The sequence below is a fragment of the Pan paniscus genome, chromosome 1 (assembly GCF_029289425.2).
Source record: "Pan paniscus chromosome 1, NHGRI_mPanPan1-v2.0_pri, whole genome shotgun sequence".
Lineage (NCBI taxonomy): Eukaryota > Metazoa > Chordata > Mammalia > Primates > Hominidae > Pan > Pan paniscus.
In genome coordinates, this window is record NC_073249.2 from 215,033,203 (window position 1) to 215,059,501 (window position 26,299).

Genomic DNA, 26,299 nt, shown 5'->3' on the forward strand with positions numbered 1-26,299 from the left:
AGCCTTGACCAATAAGACCCAAACAAGCAGGACGGGGCTAAGCTGGCTGACACTGAGTTGGTCAGACATGGCACTGGGTTTGACCCTTGCCCTACCCCAGGCCTAATTATACACCCATTATGACAGTAAATCACACACCAGTGCCAGGACGGTTCTGAGAATGCCCATATTTAGTATAAAAATAGGTGACACTAGCCAGGCCCAGTGGCTCATACCTGTAATCCCAACACTTTGGGAGCCCAAGGTGGGTGGATCACCTGAGGTCGGGAGTTTGAGACCATCCTGACCAACATGGAGAAATCTCGTCTCTACTAAAAATACAAAATTAGCCGAGTGTGGTGGCACATGTCTGTAATCCCAGCTACTCCAGAGGCTGAGGCAGGAGAATTGGTTGAACCCAGGAGGCAGAGGTTGCAGTAAGCCAAGATCATTGCACTCCAGCCTGGGCAACAAGAGCGAAACTCCATCTCAAAACATAAATAAATAAATACATAAATACATAAATACATAAATAAATAATAGGTGACACTTCAGTTCTAAGAAAACTTCACCATTTTTTCTTAAAATCCTAACGATTATTTCAACCTCTCCTTAGAGATCCTATAAAATTAGAAACCCAAACTCCCTTCTACACAACTCACTCTCCTGAATTGGCCCTCTCTTGAGTATCTACCTTTGCTTTGCAATAGACACTTCTTGCCTTTTGCTTCATTCTGCCTACTTCCTAAACTCTTTCTTGCAGCGATGACAAGAATGTGGACACTGGTTGGTGATTGAGTCTCTGGGTACCTGGAGATGACCTAATCACTATGGCAATAGTCAGAGTCTAAAAATCACACCGGATATTACAATTCACTCTGGTTTTTCTTGGGGGAAAAATCCAGTAACTTTGGCCCCATTTCTCCAAAGGGCATCACTCAGCACAAACTGATAAGCAGCAGTTCTACCACTGGGTTGTAAGTAAATGGCTTTATTTCTGGGTTCTCTATTCTGTTCCATTGGTCTATGTCTTGACCTTCATACTGGCACCATGCAGTTTTGCTTACTATTGCCTTACCATATAAATTGAAGTCAGGTAATGTGATGCCTCCACATTTGTTCATTTTGCTTAGGATTGCTTTGGCTCTTTAGCCTCTTTTTTGGCTCCAAATGAATTTTAGGATTCTTTTTGTAATCCTGTGGAAATGATGTTTGTATTTTGGTGTATGCAATTTTTAGATTGATGTTTGATGTTTGCAATTTTTAGATTGCTTTGGGCAGTGTGGTCATTTTCACGATATTGTGTCTGTCAATCCATCAGCATGGGACGTTTTTCTTCTTTTTTGTCATCTATGATTTTTTTCAGCAGTGTCTTGTAGTTCTCCTTGTAGAGATCCTGTACCTAATGGTTAAGTGTATTCCTAGGTTGTTTTTGTTATTGTCAGTTTTTGTTGTTGTTTTGCAACTATTGTGAAGGGATGGAGTTCTTCATTTGATTCTCGGCTTGCTTGTTGTTGGTATAAAAGGGTGTTACTGATTTGTACATACAGATTTTGGACCTGAGACTTAAGTGAATTCATTTATCTCATCTACGAGTCTTTTGGTGGAATCTTTCAGGTTTTCTAAGCACATACGATCATATCATTGGCAAACACAGGTAGTTTCACTTCCTTCTTTCCAATTTAAATGTCCTTTATTTCTTTTGCTTACCAGATTGCTCTGACAAAAACTTTCAGTCCTATGTTGATTACAAGTGGATAAAGTGAGCATTTTTGTCTTCTTCTGGTTCTTAGTGGGAATACTTTCAACATTTCTTCATTCAATATGATGTTGCATATGGATTTGTCATTTTTGGCTTCTATTATTTTGATGTATGTTCTTTCTAGGCAGAGTTTGTGTAAGTGTAGTCCATTATTTTACAAGCTTAGATTTGTATTCTGTTTTACCTGAGTTCGTTCTGAGATTTGGCATCTATTTTACCTGACATAAGTACAGATGCTCTTGCTGTTTTTTGGTTTCCAGTTGCATGGAATACTTTATTCTACCCCTTCACTTTCCATCTACATGTATCCTTATAGGTGAAGTGAGTTTCTGGAAAACAGCATATAGTAGGGTCTTATTTTTTTACTCATTCAAAGACCCTATGCCTTTCACTTGCAGAAGTGAGATAAATTATATTCATTGTTTTTATTGATAAAGGCTTAGTACTCCCATTTCATTTCTTGTTTTTTTGGTTGTTTAGAGACTTCTCTCTTCCATCCTTTTCTTATTGTCTTTCTTTGTGTTTAAGTAATTTTCTCTTCTGGAATCCTTGGAATGTGACTTTTCTGGCCAGAAACCTCTGTGGCTGGGGGCAGCTTTGCCAGAGTTTTGATGGGGTTCACTGGGTTCGTTCTGCCCGTGCAGCCTGGTAGACTATGCTTGACTCATGTTTTAGGCCTGGAGCACATGCCTATTAAGGGCGGGTCAGGGGTAGAGCAGTGAGGGGTGTGTGAGTGAGCAGGGGGTCTGGCCACTTTGGACAGTCACTGGCTGCTGCTGCAGCAGTGGGGCAGGCAGCTCCAGGTGCCAGCACGGGTGCCAGATTTCTTTAAGGCTGCAAATGAACCAGGAACAGCACAAGCAGCTTCCATGGTTGTCACTGGAATACACAGTGACACCAACACTGAAAGCTTGGAAATGCCAGAAACTGCAGAACACCCAGAAAGGAGTAACAGCCCTGGCTCAGGAAGCTCCCATGTCTGGGCTCCTGGAAGATTAGTAGCTCTTCTCTTTTTCTCTTCACCTACAACTTGGTGAGCAAGGGCTGTGTTTCAGCTTTGTTTGTGTTATTGCTCTTTTAGTCCCACCATTAGGCGGGTCCCAAGTTCTTGTTCGGTGACCAGGAAGAATGAATTATGCAGACAAGTGGAGGGTGAGTGAGATAAAGAGGAGCTTTACTGAGCAATAGAACAGCTCAGAGACCCACAGTGGGTAACTTCTTTCTGCAGCCAGGGTGTCCTGATGAGTGTTCAGCTCTGAGCAGACAGGAGGTGCTGGAGTGGGTGACCCCTCTCTCCTGGCAGGTTATTCCATCATCACCACTGCTCTCAGTAGAGAGGAGGCCCTGGAGTGGGTTGCTGCTCTCTGCAGGAAAGTCATCTCATCATCTCTACAGCTCTCAGCAGAGAAAAAGACCCAGAGTGGGTTGCTTGTCTCTGCAGGAAAATCATCCCAGTAGTGGGTAGTTCCTCTCTGCCACTGGTCTTCCTGATGTTCTCCCTGAGTCTGGGGTTTTTTCAGCATCAGACTGGAGAAAAGTATGTGCTCATTGGGTCATAGGTGGCCATGAGCAGGCACAGAAAAGGCAACATATGTTCCCATTCTGGTCCGTAGGACTGGTGGCCTAGCCTACGGGCTTCAGGCCCTCCTTGGTCAGAAGGTGAAGCCTCACCAGTGACTCTCACCTTCCTGTCCAGGATTCTGCCTCCCTCCCACCACCAACCATGTTGCCCAAGTCACTCGTACCAAGGAGCATCCAAAGACCAGGGCTGATCTGTCTGCAATCCCCCCTCAGCCCCCCTTCTATACTCATCAGGGCCCAAAGTCCAGAGGGTTCAAGGCAGCCATGGGATGCTGTATTTGCACTGACCAAAATGTTCACAGACCCACCTAGGCTGTGACAGCATCCGGGCTCGACCACAACCACACCCCAAAATTAGAGCAGGTGCCATGAGAGACCAGGCAGTGGGAACAGACACCCTGAAGCTGAAGGAGAAGGGGGGATCTCCTGGGCCCTCAAGAGCACTGGGGGACCTCAGTTGGTAACTGCGACCTGGGCAGATTCAGTTGCACCTTTGGAGCTACTGCCCTGCCAACTCGGGAGGACCAGGACTCCCTCTTGTCCTAGGCTCCCATCAGCTCCAAAGTGTACGCAGCCTTGGCTGTGCCCTCTCTCTGTGTTTCCCCACAGAGAGGACAGGTGAGATGCAGGTTCACAGCAGCTCTGGCCAACCCCGCACAAACAAACCCAATGCTCCTGGGTGTGGTTTAACAAGCCCCAACTGTACTCTCATCCAGGAGCTTGCAGGCTAACAGCAGGCAGTGGGCAGTGAGGTAGAGGCTGTGGTGGAGACTCCAGACCTGGGTCCAGGTTCCATTTTGCCATGAGAGGGTGTGGGTGGCACAGCTGGCTGCCTCAGGGACATGGAGCACAGGCCTGGCTCATGACCCTGCCAAGGGGGGGGGGGCCCAGGAGTGGTTCCTGGTTCCCAGGCCCAGCAATCAGACTCCATGGTCTCCCCTACAGGGGGCAGATATTGGAAAAACAGCCTGGGGTGGATCCGCATGGAACCTCCCTTCAAGACCCGGGAGCTTGACACTGTTAACAGGATGGGCACAGTGGCCAGATAGCTCGACAGGACCTTGAAGCAGGTGCCACTTGTGCTTCTCACCCTGGCCCCCTGATGGATGGCCCCAGCTCTGTTTTCTGGGCCTGGCATCCACACTTCTTGTGCGAGCGGGGCACCACCCCATTCCTATCTTCTCCTTGGGGCCCCTCTCTGCCCGTCCCTTTGTACCAGACCGAGCTGCTCCCTGCAGGCAAAAAAAGGAAGAAAAAAACTGATGACTGAAGAGAAGTAAAGAATGGGTGGAGATCATCTGCACACCTGTTTTCCCAGCACTTTGGGAGGCCAAGGTTGGTGGATCACTCGAAGACAGGATCTTGAGACCAGGCTGATCAACATGGAAAAATCCCATCTTTATTAAAAATACAAAAATCACCCAGGCTTGGTGGAATATGCCTGCAGTCCCAGCCATTTGAGTGGTTGAGGCACGAGAATCACTTGAGCCCTGAAGGACAGGATTGCGGTGAGCCCAGATTGCACCATCGCACTCCAGCCTAAATGACAAACTGAGATTTTGTCTCCAAAACAAAACAAAGAACAAGAATGGGTGGGAAATACTCAAAATGATCTAATTTTATTTGGTTGTTTTGATGTTCTACAACTGAAACTCAATCACAGACAAATTAGTATTTCGTTATTTTTCCATCCGTAACTCGATAACTAGAGATTTCTGATGGATAAATTGCACAACAGGTTAAAAGTTTTCATTCAGGTGCTCTTTATTGCTGATATTCCTTGGTAACCACCCTTGCAGGGATAACATTCTCATCACTGAAGAACTTTAGCTTCTCTTTCCGACTCTAGGACACGGGTCCCTGAAGTTCTCATTGATGTCACCTCAACATTTTCCTCCAGCCTTGCCCCCTGCTGTTATGTTTTTTCCCTCACACTGAGCACTTGCCTGTGCTTCCTTTAAGTTGCATGTGGCCTGGACACAGCCACTCATGCCAGTAATCCCAGCACTTTAGGAAGCTGAGGCAGGAGGATCCCATAAGCCCAGCAGTTTGAGACCAGCTGGAGCAACACAGCGAAACCCTGTCTCAAATTGTCTTTAATAAAAATTTTGGAACTAGTAAAAAAGGAAATAAGAAAAGAGAAAAATAACTTGCACCTACATAGTAGATTTTAGTGTCCAAGTGCCTGGAAGAGAACTTTGGATTTCTCTACCCCGCTAGGCACGCCTTCCCTAGCAGCAAAGATGGAGCTCCAGTTCCTCAGACGGTGATGAGCCACAGGAAGGGCAGGGGGTGGGGCCAATGAAGATCCTCTTGGGCTGCCTGACTTCCCTCGGTGTACACATCAGCTCAGCCCGAAGTGGGGTGAAGATCTCCCAATTGACACGAACCAAGGAATTCAAACTCTCCTCAGGGGCAGGATACGTCTCCAGGCTTAACTTGCTCAGCCCACTGGTGTGGCGCAGCAGGTCCTTCAGGGCGCCCATAGACATACAATTTCTGCCAAAGTAGAAGGTGGTGAGCTGGGAGCAGTGGCTCAGGCCAGGCAGGATGGCACTGAGTTGGGAGTAGTGGATCTGACAGCCCTCCAAGATGAGGGTTTTGAGAGAGGCAGCAATTTTCTCTAGCAGAGCTCCGAGGGGTTCAAGACTGATGCGGAACAGCAGCACGTAGCTGAGATTCAGATGCTTTAGGTAACTGAGGCTTGCGTACTGGGAGAGACACTTCATGTCTTCTTCCAATAGGTAGCCATAAGTTAATTCCAAGTTCTCCAAGGGGTTCTGGAGGCACCTGTGGAGATCAAGAAGTTAGTTCTGGGCAGTGATACCAGTTAGATGAAGGTAGTGCCTTCATCTAGGAAAATGCCTGCGTCAAACAAACACAAGTTTGTTGCCACCATCTGATGATGGTCCTCATGCAAGTTGCTGCATGATGAGGACCCTGCTCATTCAGTGGCTGTCCCATTTTAGCCTCAGCCCTTTCACCATTGCTTGTGTGATTGGTTCAAGGCCATAAAATCTCTAAAGCCTTTTTTTTTTCATCTTTTAGCAGAAAACTTCATCTCTGGGCCACAGGTACCCGGTGGGAGATGTGCACAAAGAACTCAACTGAGCAAGGTCTAGGGACATCAGCTAGGGCTACATGTCGGCAGGGGCTCCCTGACATGCCTGCATCTGCAAACCAACTGTCACTTTTTACCACTCTCACGCCTACTCCCTCAGCTCCATCCCGGAAGCACGCATTTCCCATGTCAATTACCTTTCCTGGAGTTCAAAACAACCTTTTACAGACAGGGAATTAGAGACAGGATCATTCGTGATCACTAAGCTGGTGAGGACAGACCTTCTATTGTGAAATGGACAGGTTTGATGCGCTTTCCCTCCTTTCATACCCTCCTCTATTATCTCTTTGACATCATATCAACTTGAAACACACTTTGTAACAGGAAATTCACACGTGCACCCCCAATAGAGCTGAAACCCCCACTAACTAGCTTGTACATGATGTCCCTCTCTAGCTTCTACCCCAGGTGACCCCTCTCCCCTTATTGGAGCGATCCTGTGATAGCCACTCCAGGACATGGAACACTGAATGGGACAATGTGTTGACATTCTGATGTCCCCTTCACTGTGACGTTGCCACTGGCTGGCACACAGTATACGCCTTCTAATGTTTGCTGTAACAGAACAAGGCTATGCTGTGGTCTGCATACAAAGTGCATGATCCTTTCTCACCTGATCAGCTGTTCCAGGTGCCCACTGAAGAAGGTGATCAATTTTATTTTAAGCAACTGGAGGTGTTCCAGCCTGAGGAACACAGAGCTGAATTTGGCGACTAACCGTCCTTCGAGTTCATTATCTGACGTGTAATGATGGCACCTGGAGTAAACGAGTTTGCCAAGAGTCTTCATCTCCTTCAGGTAACAACGAAGCTTTCTTATCAGACGTGGCCAGGACATGTTGCGAATTTCCTGCTCTTGAATACTATTCAGGTATATTATTTTCAATGACTTTCTGAGATATTTAATTGGTGTTAGATAATTGACCAGCTTACTACAGCACAGGTGTACTAAACCTCTCCTTTGGTAAACCCACTGAAAGAGGTATCTCAGGCATTCATCCTGGGGTATTTCCTTGAGGCAGATGTCTATGAACACCTTTAAGGGCTGGTGCTCTCCCATCCTTGGACAGTCCTCTGCTGTCTGCCCCTTACTCATGGTCTCTGGGGAGGAGGACAGGGCCCAGACTCCAGGCCATATGGCCCAGAAATTCTCATCAACATCCCGCAAATCCAGCACTTGAAGTTTCCACCTCCTGTGGGTAAAATAAGGGAGAGGCTCAGAATTTAGAAGGACTCATCCCTGACCTTTGCTTTCATTCTCATCCCATAAATCAGCTGCTCCTGTCCTCAGTGCTCCCTGTTCTCTTTGTCTTTTCTCAATCCCTGTTCCCTTTTGATTCCCTTTTGATTCTGACTTTTGATTCCCCACTTCTATTCCCTTTACCTTCCACTGAGTAAAGGCAGGTTTCTGTTCCCACAGTGGACCCTGTATGGTGAGCAGTCCTTTTTCTGAGGATCTGGACAATGGCCAAAGCCTCCCTGAGCTTCCTCGCCAACACCATCAGAAGACTCTGGGCCACACTTGGGCTACTTCTCTGCCTGACCCTGCTGTTCTTTCCCTGGACACCTGAGCCCTATCTACCAGCCCTCCTGGGTCACCTCACCTGGGGCGATCCTTCTGTGTAAGCAGCATATGAAGCCCTTCCAGCAATGCTTTTAAGGTCTCCAAATGAAGCGTCTTCATCAGTGATCCCAGAGGGAGGCAGGTGAAGGGCCAGGCCTGCACCATCACCGTCAGAGTCTGGAAGTGTCTCCTGCTGAAGGCCTCCATGAAGAGTGGGAGATAGAGCACCCTGGGCAGCTCCTCCATGGCAGAGATGGACAAGGCCTGGTCTCTCAGCAGGCTCTGCCCTGCCAGCTCCAGGAGTCTGGGTGGGGCCTGGATGCTCATCCTGATAGATCTGCAAGGAAAATCTCTAGAGGACAAATCCAGGGAAAATGTGTCACTCTCAGGGCAAACACAATCATCTGCTTCTACTGGTACCAGGAAGAATGTCTTCCAAACACCAAGGAGGGAGGGGTCATGGAGACCACTGACTTATTAATTTTCATCCATTGCTCCACTGAATCCCAGAACCACCGGACAGTGCCACTGAGGATCCTGAAAGCCAAGCTCTACCTCTTTGAGGAAAAATTTCTTGTCACTTACCACCCTAAAGCAATGAGAATGAGAGTGTCCTGTGGGCCCAGACAGCCTTCATTCTCAGTTCACACCATGAACATGCTGGGGGAACACTAAAGGGACTCCCTAAAATCGATGCCATTATTTTTTGTTTTGAAAATTTTCTACCAGAAATGGACCAGGTGCTGTGGCTCATGTCTGTAATCCCAACACTGCCGGACACCAAGGCAGGCAGATCACTTGAGGTCCGGAATTCGAGAATAGCCTGGGCCTACATAATGAAACCATGTCTCTACTAAATACAAAAAAATTAAGAATCATTTGACTCCAGAAGGCAGAGGTTGCAGTGAGCCGAGATCACACCACTGCTCTCCAGCCTGGGTGACAGAGTTGGACTCTGACTCAAAAATAAACAAATTGATAAATTAATTAATTTAAATATTAGCCAGGTGTGGTCATGCATGACTGTAATCCTAGCTACTCTGGAGGCAGAGAAAGGAGAATTACTTAAAGCCCAGAGGCAGAGTTTCCAGGGAGCCCAGCTCAGGGCCCTGCACTCCAGTCTGGGTGACACACTCAGAGTACATCGCAGAAAAAAACAAAATTCACTGGAACTGTAAAAGTGGTGTGATGGTATTCCACAGCATTTGGAAGGTATGTATAGAAATGCTAACTGTAGCTGGGCATGCTGGCTCACTCCTGTAATCCCAGCACTTTGGGAGTCTGAGGTGGGCAGATCTCCTGAGGTCAGGAGTTTGAGGCCAGCATGGCCAACATGGCAAAACCCCGTGTCTACTAAAAATACAAAAATTAGCTGGGCATGGTGGTGAGTGCCTGAATCCAAGCTACTCAGGAGGCTGAAGCAGGAGAATCGCATGTAACTAGGAGGCAGAAATTTCAGTGAGCCAAATCACACCATGGCACTGCAGCCTGGGCAACAATAGGGAAACTCCATCTCTAAAAAAAAAAAAAAAATTAACCAGAAACTGTGAAAGTGCTACCATGCTATTCTAGAGCACTGTAACTCTAAGATGAAGGTTCCTATACACATCACTTCCACATACTCACAATTACTCACTTTTGGACGGATCCTAGGGGCAAAGATAAATCCCACGATCTGAGCAAAACTGCACTCTTGAGATTGCTGTGTGGGATACCTTTAAGGATTTTATGAAAATGAAAGCATACTTGGAGAATCACAATAACACCAAGTCTATGAACTGTAATTGAAGGGCACAAAAAACAAATAACTTCAAATGTCAAGAAATAAAACTTCATCTCACTGTAAATTTTTAATATATTTTTTAAAAACCTGCTTCGATAAGAATTTTAAAATGACAAAAACCAAGCACAAATCACAATTTGATGGATGAAGACAAAACTACATTTAGAGGAAAAATGAAAGCCTAAATCTGTTCATCTCATGAAACAGACAGAAAAATATTGTGTGCCACTTTGGGATGTGTGTCACCGTCCCTGACTGGCTGGCTGCTGATCAGATGGGCATGACCCTAAGCAGGTGGTGACTTACCAGCGCTGGACTCACTTTGCAGAGTTCTGGGACCTCTCAGGGAACCAACCAGTAGCTTCAGGTATGAGTGCTGTGGGTCTCTTCTGGGTACCCTCAGGAGCTTTTATAGACCTTTCTAACCCCACCCTTCCCTTCTCAATCACCAGCTTCCAATCAGAATGTGATACCTGATTAGATCCTGTAGTCACACCCAGTTAATCCTGATTGAGTTTTCAGCTTTCTTCTGACTAATTGATTGAATTAGATACACATTTATGGAAGTAAAAGAATAAATAATAGGGTGAAAGTCCAAAACTCATTCATTCATTTATTCCCCAAATACTGATGAAGTTTGGCTAATACACGACTTTCATAGTGATACAGGGAAGGGATTAATCTGTTCCTGATATTAGACCAAAAAAAAAAAAACCTTAAGGTGTCCTTATTGGAGGATGTTTGGCCACATCAAAATTGTCAAAATGTTTCAGAGCTACAACAGCCTGAAGAAGATAGTGATGTCATTCCCAAGAAAACAGAATAAAAAGCTGTGTATATCGAATGGTCACCTCGGTTTTATGCTATCTAACATAGCAGATCATATGCACATTCAGGTAGAAGAAAGGAACCCCTGAGGGTGTGATCTATCTCAAGACTAAGTCAAGGCTTCACTGAAGGAAATCAGGACAAAGTGACCAAGTGAGGTGGGGACTGAGCGGAGTGAGACTAGTTGTTCTAATGGGAACCTGCAAAGGAAACAAGACAATGTAAAACATGGCGGTTATCTTGTGGGCATCTAGATGTCAGGACTCAAAGTTTTTTGTCAAGATTGAGTTTATTTATTGATTGTTTGATTTTCAGACTGGGCCTACATCTGTCACTCAGGCTGGAGTACAGTGGCACGATTTCAGCTCACTGCAGCCTCAACCTTCTGGGTTCAAGCAATTCTCTCACTTCTGCCTCCCAAGTAGCTGGGAATTACGGGTGCACTCCAACAAGCCCTACTAATTTTTGTATTTTAGTCGAGATGGGGTTTCACCATGTTGGCCCGGCTGGTCTCAAACTCCTGACCTCAAGTGATCTCCTCACCTCGGCCTCCCAAAATGCTGGGATAACATGCATCAGCCATCTCACCCACCCTAGATTGAGTTCAGAAATTAAAAGGAGAATCATCAAAAGAGATAGGGCAGACTTAAACCATAACATTCACTTTGAAAACACAGGGGGCAGGTATAGTCTTGGCCCTACTAGAAGGTAAAGGGTGTTTACCCACAAAAAAGATGGGCTCCTCTCAGAAAACCAGTTTGCAAAGATGGAATCTGAGAATGTGAGCTGGAGCAGAGGCCAGAGAGAAGACTGTGGCTAGATCTGGGAAGGGTGGCTCTCCCAAGCTGGAAGCCACCCAGGTAGAAACTGTGGGCTCTACAGGATGTGAGAGAGAAATGAACGAGGGTCCATATGTCCGTCATTGTTCTATCATCTGGAAACCTTTCCTTTAGACTCTGGGATCTTCCCACAGTGGAACATTTCCCAGCAACCATTGGCCCCAGTCATTTTCCAGGACCCTTCATCCAAATCTTAATCTCACCCACTCCCTTCCTATTCTAATTTGATAATTCATGTTTCCTCCTTCTTAGAGTCCTTTCCTGTCACTAATATTGAACATAGAGATTCTTATCAGAGCATCACCATTAGGCCTACAAAGAAAGCTCAGACCCAGGCACAGTGGCTCATGCCTGTAACATCAGCACTTTGAGAGGCCAAGGTGGGCTTATCACGAGGTCAGTATATCAATACCATTCTGGCTAATATGGTGAAACTCCGTCTCTACTAAAAATACAAAAAATTAGCCGAGCATAGTGGCAGATGTCTGCACTCCCAGCTACTCAGAAGGCTGAGGCAGGAGAATTGCTTAAACCCAGGATGCGAAGTTGCAGTGAGCTGAGATGGCGCCACTGCCTTCCATCCTGGGTGACGGCATGACACTGTCAAAAAGGAACAAAAGAAAAAGCAAGCAAGCAAGAAGGAAGGAAGGAAGGAAGGAAGGAAAGAAAGAAAGAAAGAAAGAGAGAAGAAAAGAAAAGAAAAGAAAAGAAGGAAGGAAAAGAAAGAAAGACCTCAGGCCTCTAATCCCAGCCCTTTGGGAAGCCAAGAAAGGCAGAGTGCTAGAGCTCAGGAGTTTGTGAGGAATATGGGCAATGTGATGAAACCCTGTCTCTAATACAAATACAAGATATTAGCTGGGGGGAGGCAGTGTGCACCTGTAGGCCAAGCTGCCCAAGAAGTTGAGGTGGGAGGATCACCTGAGCCCAGTGAGGCTTCTACTTCCCATGCCCCACTTTGTAAACCTGAGGCTGAGGGTGAGCTCAGCATCAATAATGGTTGTGAGAATCTGTGTTCACTGAGCATCCACGAGGCACAACAGACGGCTGGTACCGATCATCTCGGACCTCAGCTCTTCTTCATGGAGAATCTAAGGCACGTTGCTATTTTCCCCATTTGTAACCTGATAAACCTGAGATTTGGCCAGAGAAAAACCTGCCCATGTTCTGGCAGCAAATGATTGGCAAACCCCTCAGGTGAGGGGCTCAGTGGAACCCCCAAGGTGTTCAATAAGCTAAATATTGGAAAGAACTGGCTGACTGACTCCCTCTTCCTGCCCATTTCAAGGGGTGCAGTAGCACCCCCAGGACCCCAGTGAGAATCCTGCACTTGGGGTCTTTTCTACCATGTTCTGTCGCCAGTTCTTCTCGAGGTGCTCATCTGCTGCCAAGCTCAGAGCAACCTTCGAAACACATCTCAGGAAATGACCTGACCTATTCTCCACTCCCAGAATCCACACTGGGATTCCAAAGCTCCTGTGAGGCCCTTGCTTAGGCTCTCTAGAATATTCCTGAGCCTCTGTTTTCTCCCCCAGCCTGAGCTGATGGGGCCGGCGTCACTTTATGCATCCCAAGGCCATCAGCCCATCTCTCCTGGACTTCGGAACATGGCCACAATGCAGAGAGACCCAGCAGTAATTAACAAATTTTCCCCAATTTATATTGAGTGATGTTGTTGAACATGGCAAGGCACAAAGCAGGAAACTCCACAGCTGCTGTTCTGGACCTAAAGAGGCACCCTGGACTTCTGGGTGGTGACACTGCCTGGCTTGCAGAGGAAGACCTGACCCCTCTGGTCTTCCAAGGCTGCCAGGATGATGACAGAGCCTTCGACCGGTCCCAGCACAGGGGCCATCCCTTCCCAGGTTCCCCTGGTCCAGCCTTAGAGCTGAAAAGGATGCACCTGGAATGCAGTAAGTATTTTTTTGTCCAAGCCAGGTCTCTTCTTAGCCTTAGGTGAGGCTTTTTTCAGCTGGGTGCTATGGAAGAACCCCAAGCCCAGTGGGCATCACTGCAATGGCCACATGGTAAGTGTGTGTGTGTGTGTGTGTGTGTGTGCGGCCACCTAGAAAGGCACAACTCTACCTGACAGAGATGGTTCCATGGAAGAGAAAAGTATAACATCCCATGTCCCTGGTAGGACAACTTCCTCTGGGAGTCCAGCAAGAAGACGTGGGATCTGCGGACAAGAGATCCCTGGGTAAAAGCCCTCATTTGAGGATAAGAGTAAAGTTGAACCTTAGACCCTGAAGGATCTATGCCCTTCCCACAGGGCTGCAGCGGAGCCAGCCCTGACTCCCAGGCACAATAGCCCAGAGAGATCTTCGGAGGGAAGTAAACCTGCTGGGGCCTCAGGGCTCAGAAAAAGCCCTGGACCTATCTCCCAGTCATGCCTCTCCCACTCCCAAGTGCCTCTGGCCCTGGAACTGTCAGAGACCCCTGTGTCTTTTCCATGTGCTCTTCTTCTCCTTTCACTCAGCCCTGCCTTTGCCAATGCTCCCCGCATTTGCCTCCATGTAGGGCCCCCAACCCCAAGCTCTGGCAGTGGCTGGGGAGCTAGGGGTTTTTGTGCCCACCTGGAGAAAGCCTCACTCAGCATGGGCCCGTGTGGGTTCTGCAATCTTTTCCTACACAGGGTCACCTACAGGTGTTATAGATGCATCTCCCCTAGAAGAGCCAATGGGGATGGGTGAGGAATCTGAAATCACTCAGGCACCCCACATACAAATGAGAGCCAGGGTCCCTGCAAGCACAGGCCCCGGGGTAGGTCCTGGCCCTTGTTGTTGCCTTCTGATCCCAGAGGCCTTGGGTTTGTGGTCACAGGAGCCCTACCTACTTCCCATGCACCCCCAGCCCAAGATAAACAAACTCCTGCAGACTCCCCGGTCCAGGTACTTGAGATCTCCAGATAGTGCCACTTCACTCCAACCTGGGTGACAGGGCGAGACTCGGGGCCAAAAAAAAATTAGCTGAGCATGGTGGCAGGCACTTGTAGTCCGAGCTATTTGGGAGGCTGAGGTAGGAGAATCGCTTGAAGCCAGGAGGCAGAGGTTTCAGTGAGCTGAGATAGAGCCACTACACTGCAGCCTGGGAAATAGAGCAAGACTCCGTCTCAGGAAAAAGAGACAAGAAAAAGAGAAAATCAGAAGCACTGAGCTGTGTTTTTAATGAGGTCCTGCCCCAGGAAGTCAGGCATCCAAATGAAATTTCCTCATTTTTATCAATTCCCTCCTGTTCTTTACTTCTCTTTATAAATCTATTACCTCCTTGCTTTGTTCTGTGGCTGATCAGTGGGTTAATACCCACAAGATGCACACACAGGGCCGGGAACATTCTATGTGGGCAAAGAGTGTGAGTCACTCAAGTAAAGCCCCTTCTCAGGGTCCCTCCCTGCTAACCAGATGCTGAGACCCTGTTCAGTCCTAATGGACAGATTGAGAAGAATCCATTTCTGACCATTAGCTGTGCTGGGACAGAGCTTCACTGCACAAGGCATGGCCCCTGCTTTGGAAGGGGACATTCACCTCATTGATTACCTGGAGCTTCAGGGCATCACCAACCCATACCTGTCGTCATGGTGGGCAGTGCTCCTTCCTTAATTAAACTAGTTGTGTCTTATAAAGATATCAAAATTCCCTTTTAGCAAAATACTACCTATAATATATAAATATGACCAGGCGTGTTGGTTTATACCTATAATAGTAGCACTTTGAGAGGCTGAGGCAGGAGAATCACAAGATCAAGAGATTGAGACCATCCTAGCCAACATGGTGAAACCCTGTCTCTACTAAAAGTACAAAAATTAGCTGGACATGTTGGCACATGCCTGTACTCCCAGCTACTAGAGAGGCTGAGGCAGGAGAATTGCTTGAAACCAGGAGGCGTAGGTTGCTGTGAGCTGAGATTGTGCCACCACACTTCAGCCTCATGACAGAGTGAGACTCCATCTCAAAAACAAAACAAAACAAAACAATATATAAATACTAATAATCATATAGACATAAAACATGGTTTAAATATTTCTTTACCACATTCAAAAATCAAGCATGCTTTTTGGGGGCCAGGTCATATTGATGAGAGATCCTTTCTTAACACCCTTCCCATATCTAGCAGACTAAAGAAGAAGACTAGTGTATGCAGGGAAAAGAAAGAGAGATCAGACGGTTACTGTGTCTATGTAGAAAAGGAAGACATAAGAAACATCATTTTGATCTGTACCCTGACTTTGCCCTGAGATGCTGTTAATCTGTAACTTTAGCCCCAACTTTGAGCTCACAGCAGCATGTGTTGTATAGAATCAAGGTTTAAGGGATCTAGGGCTGTGCAGGATGTGCTTTGCTGGCAAAATGTTTACAGGCAGTATGCTTGATAAAAGTCATCACCATTCTCCATTCTCAAGTAACCAGGGGTGCAATACACTGTGAAAAACCTCAGGGACCCCTGCCCTGGAAAGCCAGGTATTGTCCAAGGTTTCTCCTCATGTGATAGTCTGAAATATGACCTCATTGAATGGGAAAGACCTGACCTTCCACCCAGCTTGACACCCATTAGGGGTCTGTGCTGAGGAGGATTAGTAAAAGAGGAAGGCCTCTTGCAGTTGAGATAAGAGGAAGGCTTCTGTCTCCTGCCTGCCCCTGGGAACTGAATGCCTCAGTATGAAACATGATTATACATTTGTTCTATTCTGAGATAGGAGAAAAACTGCCTATGGTGGGAGGCGAGACATGTTGGCAGCAATGCTGCTTTGTTACACTTTACTCCACTGAGATGTTTGGGTGGAGAAAAGCATAAATCTGGCCTATGTGCACATCCAGGCATAGTACCATCCCTTAAACTTATTTGTGACACAGATTCCTTTGCTCACATGTTTTCTTGCTGATTTTCTCCCCACTATCACCCTGCTCTCCTGCCGCTTTCTCCTTACTGAGTTAGTGAAAATAGTAATCAATTAATACTGAGGGAACTCAGAGACCGGTGCCAGTGTGGGTCCTCCGTATGCTGAGCACCAGTCCCCTGGGCCCATTTTTCTTTCTCTATACTTTGTCTCTGTGTCTTATTTCTTTTCTCAGTCTCCTGTCCTGCCTGATGAGAAATACCCACAGGTGTGGAGTGGCTGACCCCCTTCATCTGGCGCCCAACATGGGCCTTTCTCTAGGGTGAAGGTACGCTAAAAACGTGAGCATTGAAGACAGTCAACGAGAGATTCCCAAGTACTTCCATGATCAGCCATGCGGTAAGCTTGTGCGCTCAGAGGAACTCAGGGTAACAATGGGACAAACTGAAAGTAAATATGCCTCTTATCTCAGCTTCATTAAAATTCTTCTAAGAAGATGGGGAGTTAGAGCTTCTACAGAAAATCTAATTATGTTATTTCAAACAATAGAACAATTCTGCCCATGGTTTCCAAAACAGGGAACTTTAGATCTAAAAGATTGGGGGAAAATTGGCAAAGAATTAAAACAAGCAAGTAGGGAAGGTAAAATCATCCCACTTACAGTATGGAATGATTGGCCCATTATTAAAGCAACTTTAGAACCGTTTCAAATAGAAAAAGACAGCCTTTCAATTTCTGATGCCCCTGAAAGCTGTGTAGTAGATTGTGAAGAAGAGGCAGAGACAAAATCCCGGAAATTAATGGAAAGTTCACATTGTAAAAATGTAGCAGAGTCTGTAATGGCTCAGTCAATGCAAAATGTTGACTACAATCAGTTACAGGAGGTAGTATATCCTGAATCATCAAAACTGGTGGAAGGAGGTCCAGAATTATTGGGGCTACTAGAGCCTAAACCACCATGGCCATCAACTCCTCCTCCAGTGGTTCAGATGCCTGTAACATTACAACCTCAAATGCAGGTTAGACAAGTGCAAACCCCAAGAGAATATCAAGTAGAAAAGGATAGAGTCTCTATCCCAGCAATGCCAATTCAGATACAGTATCCACAATATCAGCTGGTAGAAAATAAGACCCAACCACCGGTAGTTTATCAATACTGGCCGCCAGCTGAGCTTCAAATTCAGTATGGGCCGTCTCCGGAGGTTCAACACAGACCTCAAGCGGTGTGTCCCATGCCACATAGCACGGCACCTCACCAGCAACCCAGTGGTGTTTAATCCTACATCACCACCTAGTGGACAAGGTAGTACACTGCATGAAATCATTGATAAAGCCAGAAAACAGGGAGATCTTGAGGCATGGCAGTTCCTTGTAATTTTACAACCAATACCAGCTGGGAAAGGGGGCAAGCTGGAGCGTCTGTCCAAACTGAGGCTAGATATGAATCTTTCACCATGAAAATGTTAAAAGATATGAAGGAAGGAGTTAAACAATATGGACCCAACTCCCCTTATATGAGAACTTTATTAGATTCCATTGCTCATGGAAATAGACTTATTCCCTATGATTGGGAAATGTTGGCTAAATCTTCCCTTTCACCCTCTCAGTTCCTACAATTTAAAACCTGGTGGATTGATGGAGTACAAGAACAGGCATGAAAAAATCAGGCTATTTATCCCGCTGTTAATATAGATGCAGATCAATTGCTAGGAACAGGTCCAAATTGGAGCACAATTGGCCAACAATCAGTAATGCAGAATGAGGGTATTGAACATCTAAGGGCTCTTTGCCTCAGGGACTGGGAAAAAATTCAGGACCCAGGCACCTGGGTGCCCCACGCACCGCTTGCCCAGGCATCGCTTGCCCAGGCACTGCTTGCCCTTCTTCTAGTTCAATTAGACAAGGCTGCAAAGAGCCATATCGAGACTTCGTGGCAAGGTTGCAAGATGCGTCTGAAAAATCTGTTTCGGATGATAATGCCCAAAAAGTTATTGTAGAAATAATGGCTTATCAAAAGTCAAATCCAGAATTTCAACCAGCCATAAAGCCATTAGAAGGAAAAGGTCCAGCAGGAGTTGATGTAATTACAGAATATGTGAAAGCTTGTGATGGGATTGGAGGAGCTATGCGTAAGGCAATGCTAATGGCCCAAGCAATGACCGGAGTCACTTTAGGAGGATAGTTAGAGCATTTGGGGGGAAATGTTATAATTGTGGTCAAATCGGTCATCTAAAAAAGAACTGCCCAGTCTTAAATAAACAGAGTAAAAATAAAGAGCCACCTGGCCTGTGTCCAAGACATGGAAAAGGAAAACATTGGGCTAATCAATGTCGTTCTAAATATGATAAAAATGGGCAACTATTGTCAGAAAAAGGGGTGAGGGGCCAGCCTCAGTCCCAACAACAAACTGGGGCATTCCCGATTCAGCCGTTTGTTCTTCAGGGTTTTCAGGGACAGCAACCCCCACAGCAAATACCACCACTTCAGGGAATCAGCCAATTACAACAATACAACAGCTGTCCCCCGCCACAGCAGGCAGCACAGCAGTAGATTTATGTTCCACTCAAAAGGTTTCTTTACTCCCTGGAGAGACCCCGCAAAAGATTCCTACAGGGGTATATGGCCCACTGCCAGGAGGGACAGTAGGCCTCATTTTAGGGAGATGAAGTCTAAATTTGAAGGGAGTCCAAATTCATACTGGGGTAATTGATTCAGATTATAAAGGGGAAATTCAGTTAGTGATCAGCTCCACTGTTCCCTGGAGTGCCAATCCAGGTAATAGAATTGCTCAATTATTGCTTTTGCCTTATATTAAAATTGGGAAAACAAAACGGAAAGGACAGGAGGGTTTGGAAGTACCAACTCTGCCAGAAAAGCCACTCAATGGGCTCGTCAGGTCTCAGAGAATAAAACTGTGTGTACAGTCACTATTCAGGGAAAGCAGTTTATAGGATTATTGGATACCGATGCTGATGTTTCCCTTATCGCCTTAAATCAATGGCCAAAAAATTGGCCTAAACAAAAGCCTGTTACAGGACTTGTCGGTGTGGGCAGCGCCTCAAAAGTGTATCAAAGCACCATGATTTTACGTTGTCTAGGACCTGATAATCAAGAAAGTACAGTTCAACCTATGATTACTTCTATTCCAAATAATTTTTTGGGCCGAGACTTGTTACAACAATGGCATGCAGAGATTACTATCCCAGCCTCCTTATACAGCCCCACCAGTCAAAAAATCATGACTAAAATGGGATGTCTCCCTGGCAAAGGACTAGGGAAAAATGGAGATGGCATTAAAATCCCAACTGAGGCTGAGGGAAATCAAGAAAGAAAAGGAATAGGATATCCTTTTTAGGAGTGGCCACTGTAGAGCCTCCAAAACCCATTCCATTAACTTGGAAAACAGAAAAACCTGTACGGGTAAATCAGTGGCTGCTACCAAAACAAAAGCTGGAGGCTTTACACTTATGGGCAAAAGAGCAATTAGCAAAGGGACATATTGAGCCTTCATTTTTGCCTTGAATTCTCCTGTGTTTATAACTCAGAAAAAATCCGGCAGATGGCGCATGTTAACCAACTTAAGAGCCGTCAATGCTGTAATTCAACCTATGGGGGCTCTCCAACCTGGGTTGCCCTCTCTGGCCATGATCCCCAAAGACTGGCCTTTAATTATAATTGAGCTGAAGGATTGCTTTTTTACCATTCCTCTAGCAAAACAGGATTTTGAAAAATTTGCTTTTACTATACCAGCCATAAATAATAAAGAACCAGCCACCAGGTTTCAGTGGAAAGTGTTGCCTCAGGGAATGCTTAATAGTCCAACTATTTGTCAGATTTTTGTAGCTGAAGCTCTTCAACCAGTTAGAGACAAGTTTTCACACTGTTATGTCTTTCATTATGTTGATGATCTTTTGTGTGCTGCAGAAACGAGAGACAGATTAATTGACTGTTACACATTTCTGCAGACAGAGGTTGCAAACGCAGGACTGACAATAGCATCTGATAAGATTCAAACCTCTATTCCTGTCCATTACTTGGGAATGCAGGTAGAGGAAAGAAAAATTAAACCACAAAAAATAGAAATAAGAAAAGACACATTAAAAACATTAAATGACTTTCAAAAATTGCTAGGAGATATTAATTGGATTCGGCCAACTCTAGGCATCCTTACTTATGCCATGTCAAATTTGTTCTCTATCTCGAGTGGGGATCCAGAATTGAATAGTAAAAGAACATTAATTCCAGAGACAACTAAAGAAATTGAATTAATTGAAGAAAAAATTTGGTGAGCACAAGTAAATAGAATAGATCACTTCGCCCCACTCCAACTTTTGATTTTTGCTACTGCACATTCTCAACAGGTGTTATTGTTCAAAATACAGATCTTGTGGAGTGATCTTTCCTTCCTCACAGTACGATTAAGACTTTTACATTGTACTTGGATCAAATGGCTACATTAATTGGTCAGGCAAGATTACAAATAATAAAATTGTGTGGAAGTGACCCAGATAAAATCATTGTTCCTTTAAACAAGGAAGAGTTTAGACAATCCTTTATCAATTGTGCTGCATGGCAGATTGGTCTTGCTGATTTTGTGGGAATTACTGATAACCATTACCCAAAAACAAAAATCTCTTCCAGTTTTTAAAATTGACTACTTGAATTTTACCTAAAATTACCAGACATAAACCTTTAGAAAATGCTCTGATGGTGTTTACTGATGGTTCCAGCAATGGAAAAGTGGTTTACACCAGGCCAAAAGAACGAGTCATTGAAAATCAGATTCTGCATATGTAGTACAGGCTACAAAGGATGTTGAGACAGCCCTAACCAAATATAGTATGGATGATCAGTTAAACAAGCCCTTTAATTTGTTACAACAAATTGCAAGAAAAAGAAATTTCCCATTTTATATTACTCATATCTGAGCACGTACTAATTTACCAAGGCCTTTAACTAAAGCAAATGAATAAGCTGACTTGCTAGCATCATCTGCATTCATAGAAGCACAAGAACTTCATGCTTTGACTCATGTAAATGCAACAGGACTAAAAAATAAATTTGATATCACATGGAAAGAGGCAAAAAATATTGTATAACATTGCACCCAGTGTCAAGTCCTACACCTGCCCACTCAGGAGGCAGGAGTTAATCCCAGAGGCCTATGTCCTAATGCAATATGGCAAATGGATGTCACACATGTACCTTCATTTATAAAATTGTCATTTGTCCATGTGACAGTTGATACTTATTTGCATGTTGTATGGGCAACCTGCCAGACAGGAGAAAGTACTTCCCATGTTAAAAGACATTTATTATCTTGTTTTGCTGTCATGGGAGTTCCAAAAAAAAATTAAAACACATAATGGGCCAGGATACTGTAGTAAAACATTTTAAAAATTGTGAAATCAGTGAAAAATTACACATACAACAGGAATCCCCTATAATTCCCAAGGACAGGCCATAATTGAAAGAACTAATAGAACACTCAAAGCTCAATTGGTGAAACAAAAAAAGGAAAAAGACATTAAGGAGTAGAACACTCCCCAGATGCAACTTAATTTAGCACTCTATACTTTAAATTTTTTAAACATTTATAGAAATCAGACCACTACTTCTGCAGAGCAACATTTTACTGGTAAAAAGAACAGCCCACATGAAGGAAAACTGATTTGGTGGAAAGACAACAAAAATAAGACAAGGGAAATAGGAAAAATGATAACATGGGGGAGAGGTTTTGCTTGTGTTTCACCAGGAGAAAATCAGCTTCCTGTTTGGATACCCACTAGACATTTAAAGTTCTACAATGAAACCATCGGAGATGCAAAGAGAAACGCCACCACGGAGATGGAAAACCCGCAATCGAGCATCATCGACTCACCGGGTGAACAAAATGGTGACGTCAGAAGAACAGATGAAGTTGCCATCCACCAAGAAAGCAGAGCCGCTGACCTGGGTCCAATTAAAGAAGCTGACACAGTTAGCTGAAAAAAGCCTGAAGAACAAAAAGGGTAACACAAACTCCAGAGAACATGCTGCCTGCAGCTTTGATGATTGTATCAACGGTGGTAAGTCTCCCTGTGACTGCAGTAGCAGCCTCAACTAATCATACTTACCGGGCCTGTGTGCCTTTCCCGCCCTTAATTCAGGCAGTCACATGGATGGATAATCCTATTGAAGTATGTGTTAATAATAGTGCATGGGTACCAGGCCTCACAGATGATCGTTGCCCTGCCCAACCTAAAAAAGAATTGATGATAAATATTTCCACTGGGTATCGTTATCCTCCTATTTGCCTAGGGAAGGTACCAGGATATTTAATGCCTACAACCCCAAATTGGTTGGTAGAAGTACCTACTGTCAGTGCCACCAGTAGATTTACTTATCACTTAGTAAGTGGGATGTCACTCGGGCCACAGATAAATAATTCACAGGACTCTTCTTATCAAAGATCATTAAAATTTAGGCCTAAGGGGAAGCCTTGCCCCAAGAAAATTCCCAAAGAATCAAAAGGCCCAAAATTTCAGTTTGGGAAGAATGTGTGCCTGATACTGCGGTGGTATTACAAAACAATGAATTTGGAACTATTATAGACCGGGCCCCTCGAGGCCAATTTTATTATAATTGTATGGGCCAGACTTACTCATGTTCACAGCCCCATCCACCTGGCCCATTAATCTGGCCTATGAGAGTGATTTAACTGAAAGGCTGGATCAGGTTTATAGAAAGTTACAATCACCCTATCCATGGAAATGGGGTGAAAAGCGAATTTCATCACCTCAACCAAAGTTAGTTAGTCCTGTTACTGGTCCTGAACATCCAGCATTATGAAAGCTTACTGTGGCCTCACACCACATTAGAATTTGGTCTGAAAATCAAGCTATAGGAACAAGAGATCATAAGCCATATTATACTATTAACCTAAATTCCAATCCTACAATTCCTTTGCAAAGTTGTGTAAAACCCCCTTATATGCTAGTTGTAGGAAACATAGTTATTAAACCAGATTCCCAAACTATAACCTGTGAAAACTGTAGATTGTTTACTTGCATTGATTCGACTTTTGATTGGCAGCACCGTATTCTGCTGGTGAGGGCAAGAGAGGGCATGTGGATTCCTGTGTCCATGGACTGACAGTGGGAGGCTTCCCCATCTGTCCATATTTTAACAGAAGTATTAAAAGGAGTTCTAACTAGATCCAAAAGATTCATTTTTACTTTGATTGCAGTGATTTTGGGTCTTCTTGCAGTCACAGCTACTGCTGTGGCTGCTGGAATTGCTTTACACTTCTCTGTTCAAACTGCAGAATATGTAAATAATTGGCAAAAGAATTCCTCAAAATTGTGGAATTCTCTGACCCAAATAGATCAAAAATTGGCAAACCAAATTAATGATCTTAGACAAACTGTCATTTGGATGGGAGATAGGCTCATGAGCTTGGAATATCTTTTTCAGTTACAGTGTGACTGGAATATGTCAGATTTTTGTATTAAACCCCAAGCCTATAATGAGTCTGAGCATCACTGGGACATGGTTAGATGTCATCTATAAGAAAGAGAAGATAATCTTACTTTAGATATTTCAAAATTAAAAGAACAAATTTTTGAGGCATCAAAAGCCCATTTAAATTTGGTGCCAGAAACTGAGGCAATCGTGAAAGTTGCTGATGGCCTCACAAATCTTAACCCTGTCACTTGGGTTAAAACCATCAGAAGTTCAACTATTGTAATTTCATATTAATCCTGGTATATCTGTTTTGTCTGTTGTTAGTCTACAGGTGTATCCAGCAGCTCCAAAGAGAGAGCGACCAGTGAGAACGGGCCATGATGATGATGGCGGATTTCTCATAAAGAAAAGGGGGATATGTAGGGAAAAGAAAGAGAGATCAGACGGTTGCTGTGTCTATGTAGAAAAGGAAGACATAAGAAATTTCATTTTTATCTGTACCCTGAACAACTCCTTTGCCCTGAGATGCTGTTAATTTGTAACTTTAGCCCCAACCTTGAGCTCACAGAAACATGTGTTGTATGGAATCGAGGTTTAAGGGATCTAGGGCTGTGCAGGATGTGCCTTGTTTACAAAATATTTACAGGCAGTGTGCTTGATAAAAGTCATCGCCATTCTTCATTCTCAAGTAACCAGGGGCACAATGCACTGTGGAAAGCTGCAGGGACCTCTGCCCTGGAAAGCCAGGTATTGTCCAAGGTTTCTCCCCATGTGATAGTCTGAAATATGACCTCATGGGATGGGAAAGACCTGACCGTCCCCAAGCCCGACACCCGTGAAGGGTCTGTGCTGAGGAGGATTAGTAAAAGAGGAAGGCTTCTTGCAGCTGAGATAAGAGGAAGGCCTCTGTCTCCTGCCTGCCCCTGGGAATGGAATGTCTTGGTATAAAACCCGACTGTACATTTGTTCCATTCTGAGATAGGAGAAAAACCGCCTTGTGGCAGGAGGTGGGACATGTTGGGAGCAATGCTGCTTTGTTACTCTTTACTCCATTGAGATGTTTGGGTGGAGAAAAGCATAAATCTGGCCTATGTGCACATCCAGGCATAGAACCTTCCCTTGAACTTATTTGTGACACAGATTCCTTTGCTCACATGTTTTCTTGCTGACCTTCTCCCCACTATCACCCTGTTCTCCTGCCACATTCCCCTTGATGAGATAGTGAAAACAGTAATCAATAAAAGCTGAGAGAACTCAGAGACCAGTGCCAGTGCAGGTCCTCCGTATGCTGAGCGCCGGTCCCCTGGGCCCAATTTCTTTCTCTATACTTTGTCTCTGTGTCTTCTTTCTTTCCTCAGTCTCTCATCCCACCTGATGAGAAGAAACCACAGGTGTGGAGAGGCTGGCCCCACTTCAAGTGTATAGAATTCTGGTGTGACAGGTCCCATCAGGTTACTTAAGGGTGCATGTCCCCTGCCTGAACCCTGAAGGCCAGGTGGGAAGCCAAGTCTCTTGTGCCCAGCCAAGAAGCAGGTGTCCCCGAGAACCCAAACATCCCAGACAGTATCTGAGAACCTACCAAGCAGAAGAGGCTGATTGCTCAAAATCAGTGGACAAAGAGCCAGAAAATTCACTTAAAAGCAGTTTAGAGACAGGAGGTGGCACAGATCTTTGGGGCTGTGCTGCTGCTGCCCTGGAGTGCCCTGCATGTGAATCCTAATCAACTCATTATTTGCCAAGCTGGGCTCATCTGAGTCATCCTTTGATCTCTTGGCTCCTTTCCGGTTTGGCGGGGAAAATGATACGGCCCTGGTTTTTCTCAGAGCAAGTGTGTTTTGGAATCGCACATCCTTAGAGGGCAGATAATAGTCAAGTGCCTGTGGGTGATGAGTGACTTTCCCTATGGTGAGAAACCCTACAAAAAGGGCATCCGAGTGAGGACCCAGCTCAGGACTCAGATGAGAAACCCTACACAAAGGACATCCGAGTGAGGACCCTGCTGGGGACTCAGGTGAGAAATCCTACACAAAGGGCATCCGAGTGAGGACCCTGCTCAGGACTCAGATGAGAAACCCTACACAAAGGACATCCGAGTGAGGACCCTGCTGAGGACTCAGGTGAGAAACCCTACACAAACGGCATCCAGGTGAGAAGCCTGCTGAGGACTCAGGTAAGAAACCCTACACAAAGAGTATCTGAGTGAGGACCATGCTGAGAACTCAGGGCCTGGTGTTGTTGGGCAGGGACCTTGGGCGAGAGCCTCGGTTTTCCTGAAAAATGAGGATGATGATGTCCACCACTTGTGTGACCCTGGTAGAATCGAATGAGTTGGGGCAACTTAAGGGCTTGGCATAAGGCCTGGCATACAGGAAGAGTGAAATTAATGCATTTTTTCTACTTTTTCCCTCCCAGCAGAAGCCTCCATGATTATTCATCCCTCGTTCTGAAAACTAAAAATAAAATCCTAAGCTCCCCCTATGAACTGAACAGATTCCCTCTCGGCCAAGTGTACCCAGAGAAATCTTTAAAACTGAGTTCCTGGCCATGGCGGGATGGGAGGTTAGAC

The 26,299-nt window shown here is 45.2% G+C and overlaps 1 protein-coding gene and 1 pseudogene across 2 annotated transcripts; one reads left to right on the plus strand and one right to left on the minus strand.

The window, feature by feature from the left end:
• Positions 1–5,365: 5,365 nt before the first annotated feature.
• On the minus strand, positions 5,366–8,333 carry LOC134728976 (PRAME family member 1-like). 2 transcript variants are annotated; one of them, XM_063596263.1, is made up of 3 exons: positions 8,047–8,333; positions 7,057–7,635; positions 5,366–6,112 (listed from the first exon to the last, which is right to left on the minus strand). In XM_063596263.1, exons 1-3 carry the CDS (start codon positions 8,331–8,333, stop codon positions 5,554–5,556), a joined length of 1,425 nt encoding a protein of 474 aa, XP_063452333.1. In that variant the 3' UTR covers positions 5,366–5,553. The 2 variants fall into 2 exon arrangements, with proteins under 2 accessions (XP_063452333.1, XP_063452334.1); XM_063596264.1 differs by lacking the exons at positions 7,057–7,635; positions 8,047–8,333 and adding an exon at positions 6,581–6,711.
• A 12,960-nt stretch (positions 8,334–21,293) lies between these two features.
• On the plus strand, positions 21,294–24,114 carry LOC129395019 (endogenous retrovirus group K member 104 Rec protein-like; annotated as a pseudogene).
• Positions 24,115–26,299: the final 2,185 nt, after the last annotated feature.

Excerpts from the sequence above, each read along its gene's own strand:
- LOC134728976 (XM_063596263.1), bottom strand. The coding sequence starts at position 8,333 with ATGAGCATCCAGGCCCCACCCAGACTCCTGGAGCTGGCAGGGCAGAGC. Across the intron at positions 7,636-8,046 it reads ACACAGAAGGATCGCCCCAG|GAGGTGGAAACTTCAAGTGC; the intron begins GTGAGGTGACCC and ends TTTTACCCACAG. Across the intron at positions 6,113-7,056 it reads CACCTGGAACAGCTGATCAG|GTGCCTCCAGAACCCCTTGG; the intron begins GTGAGAAAGGAT and ends TGATCTCCACAG.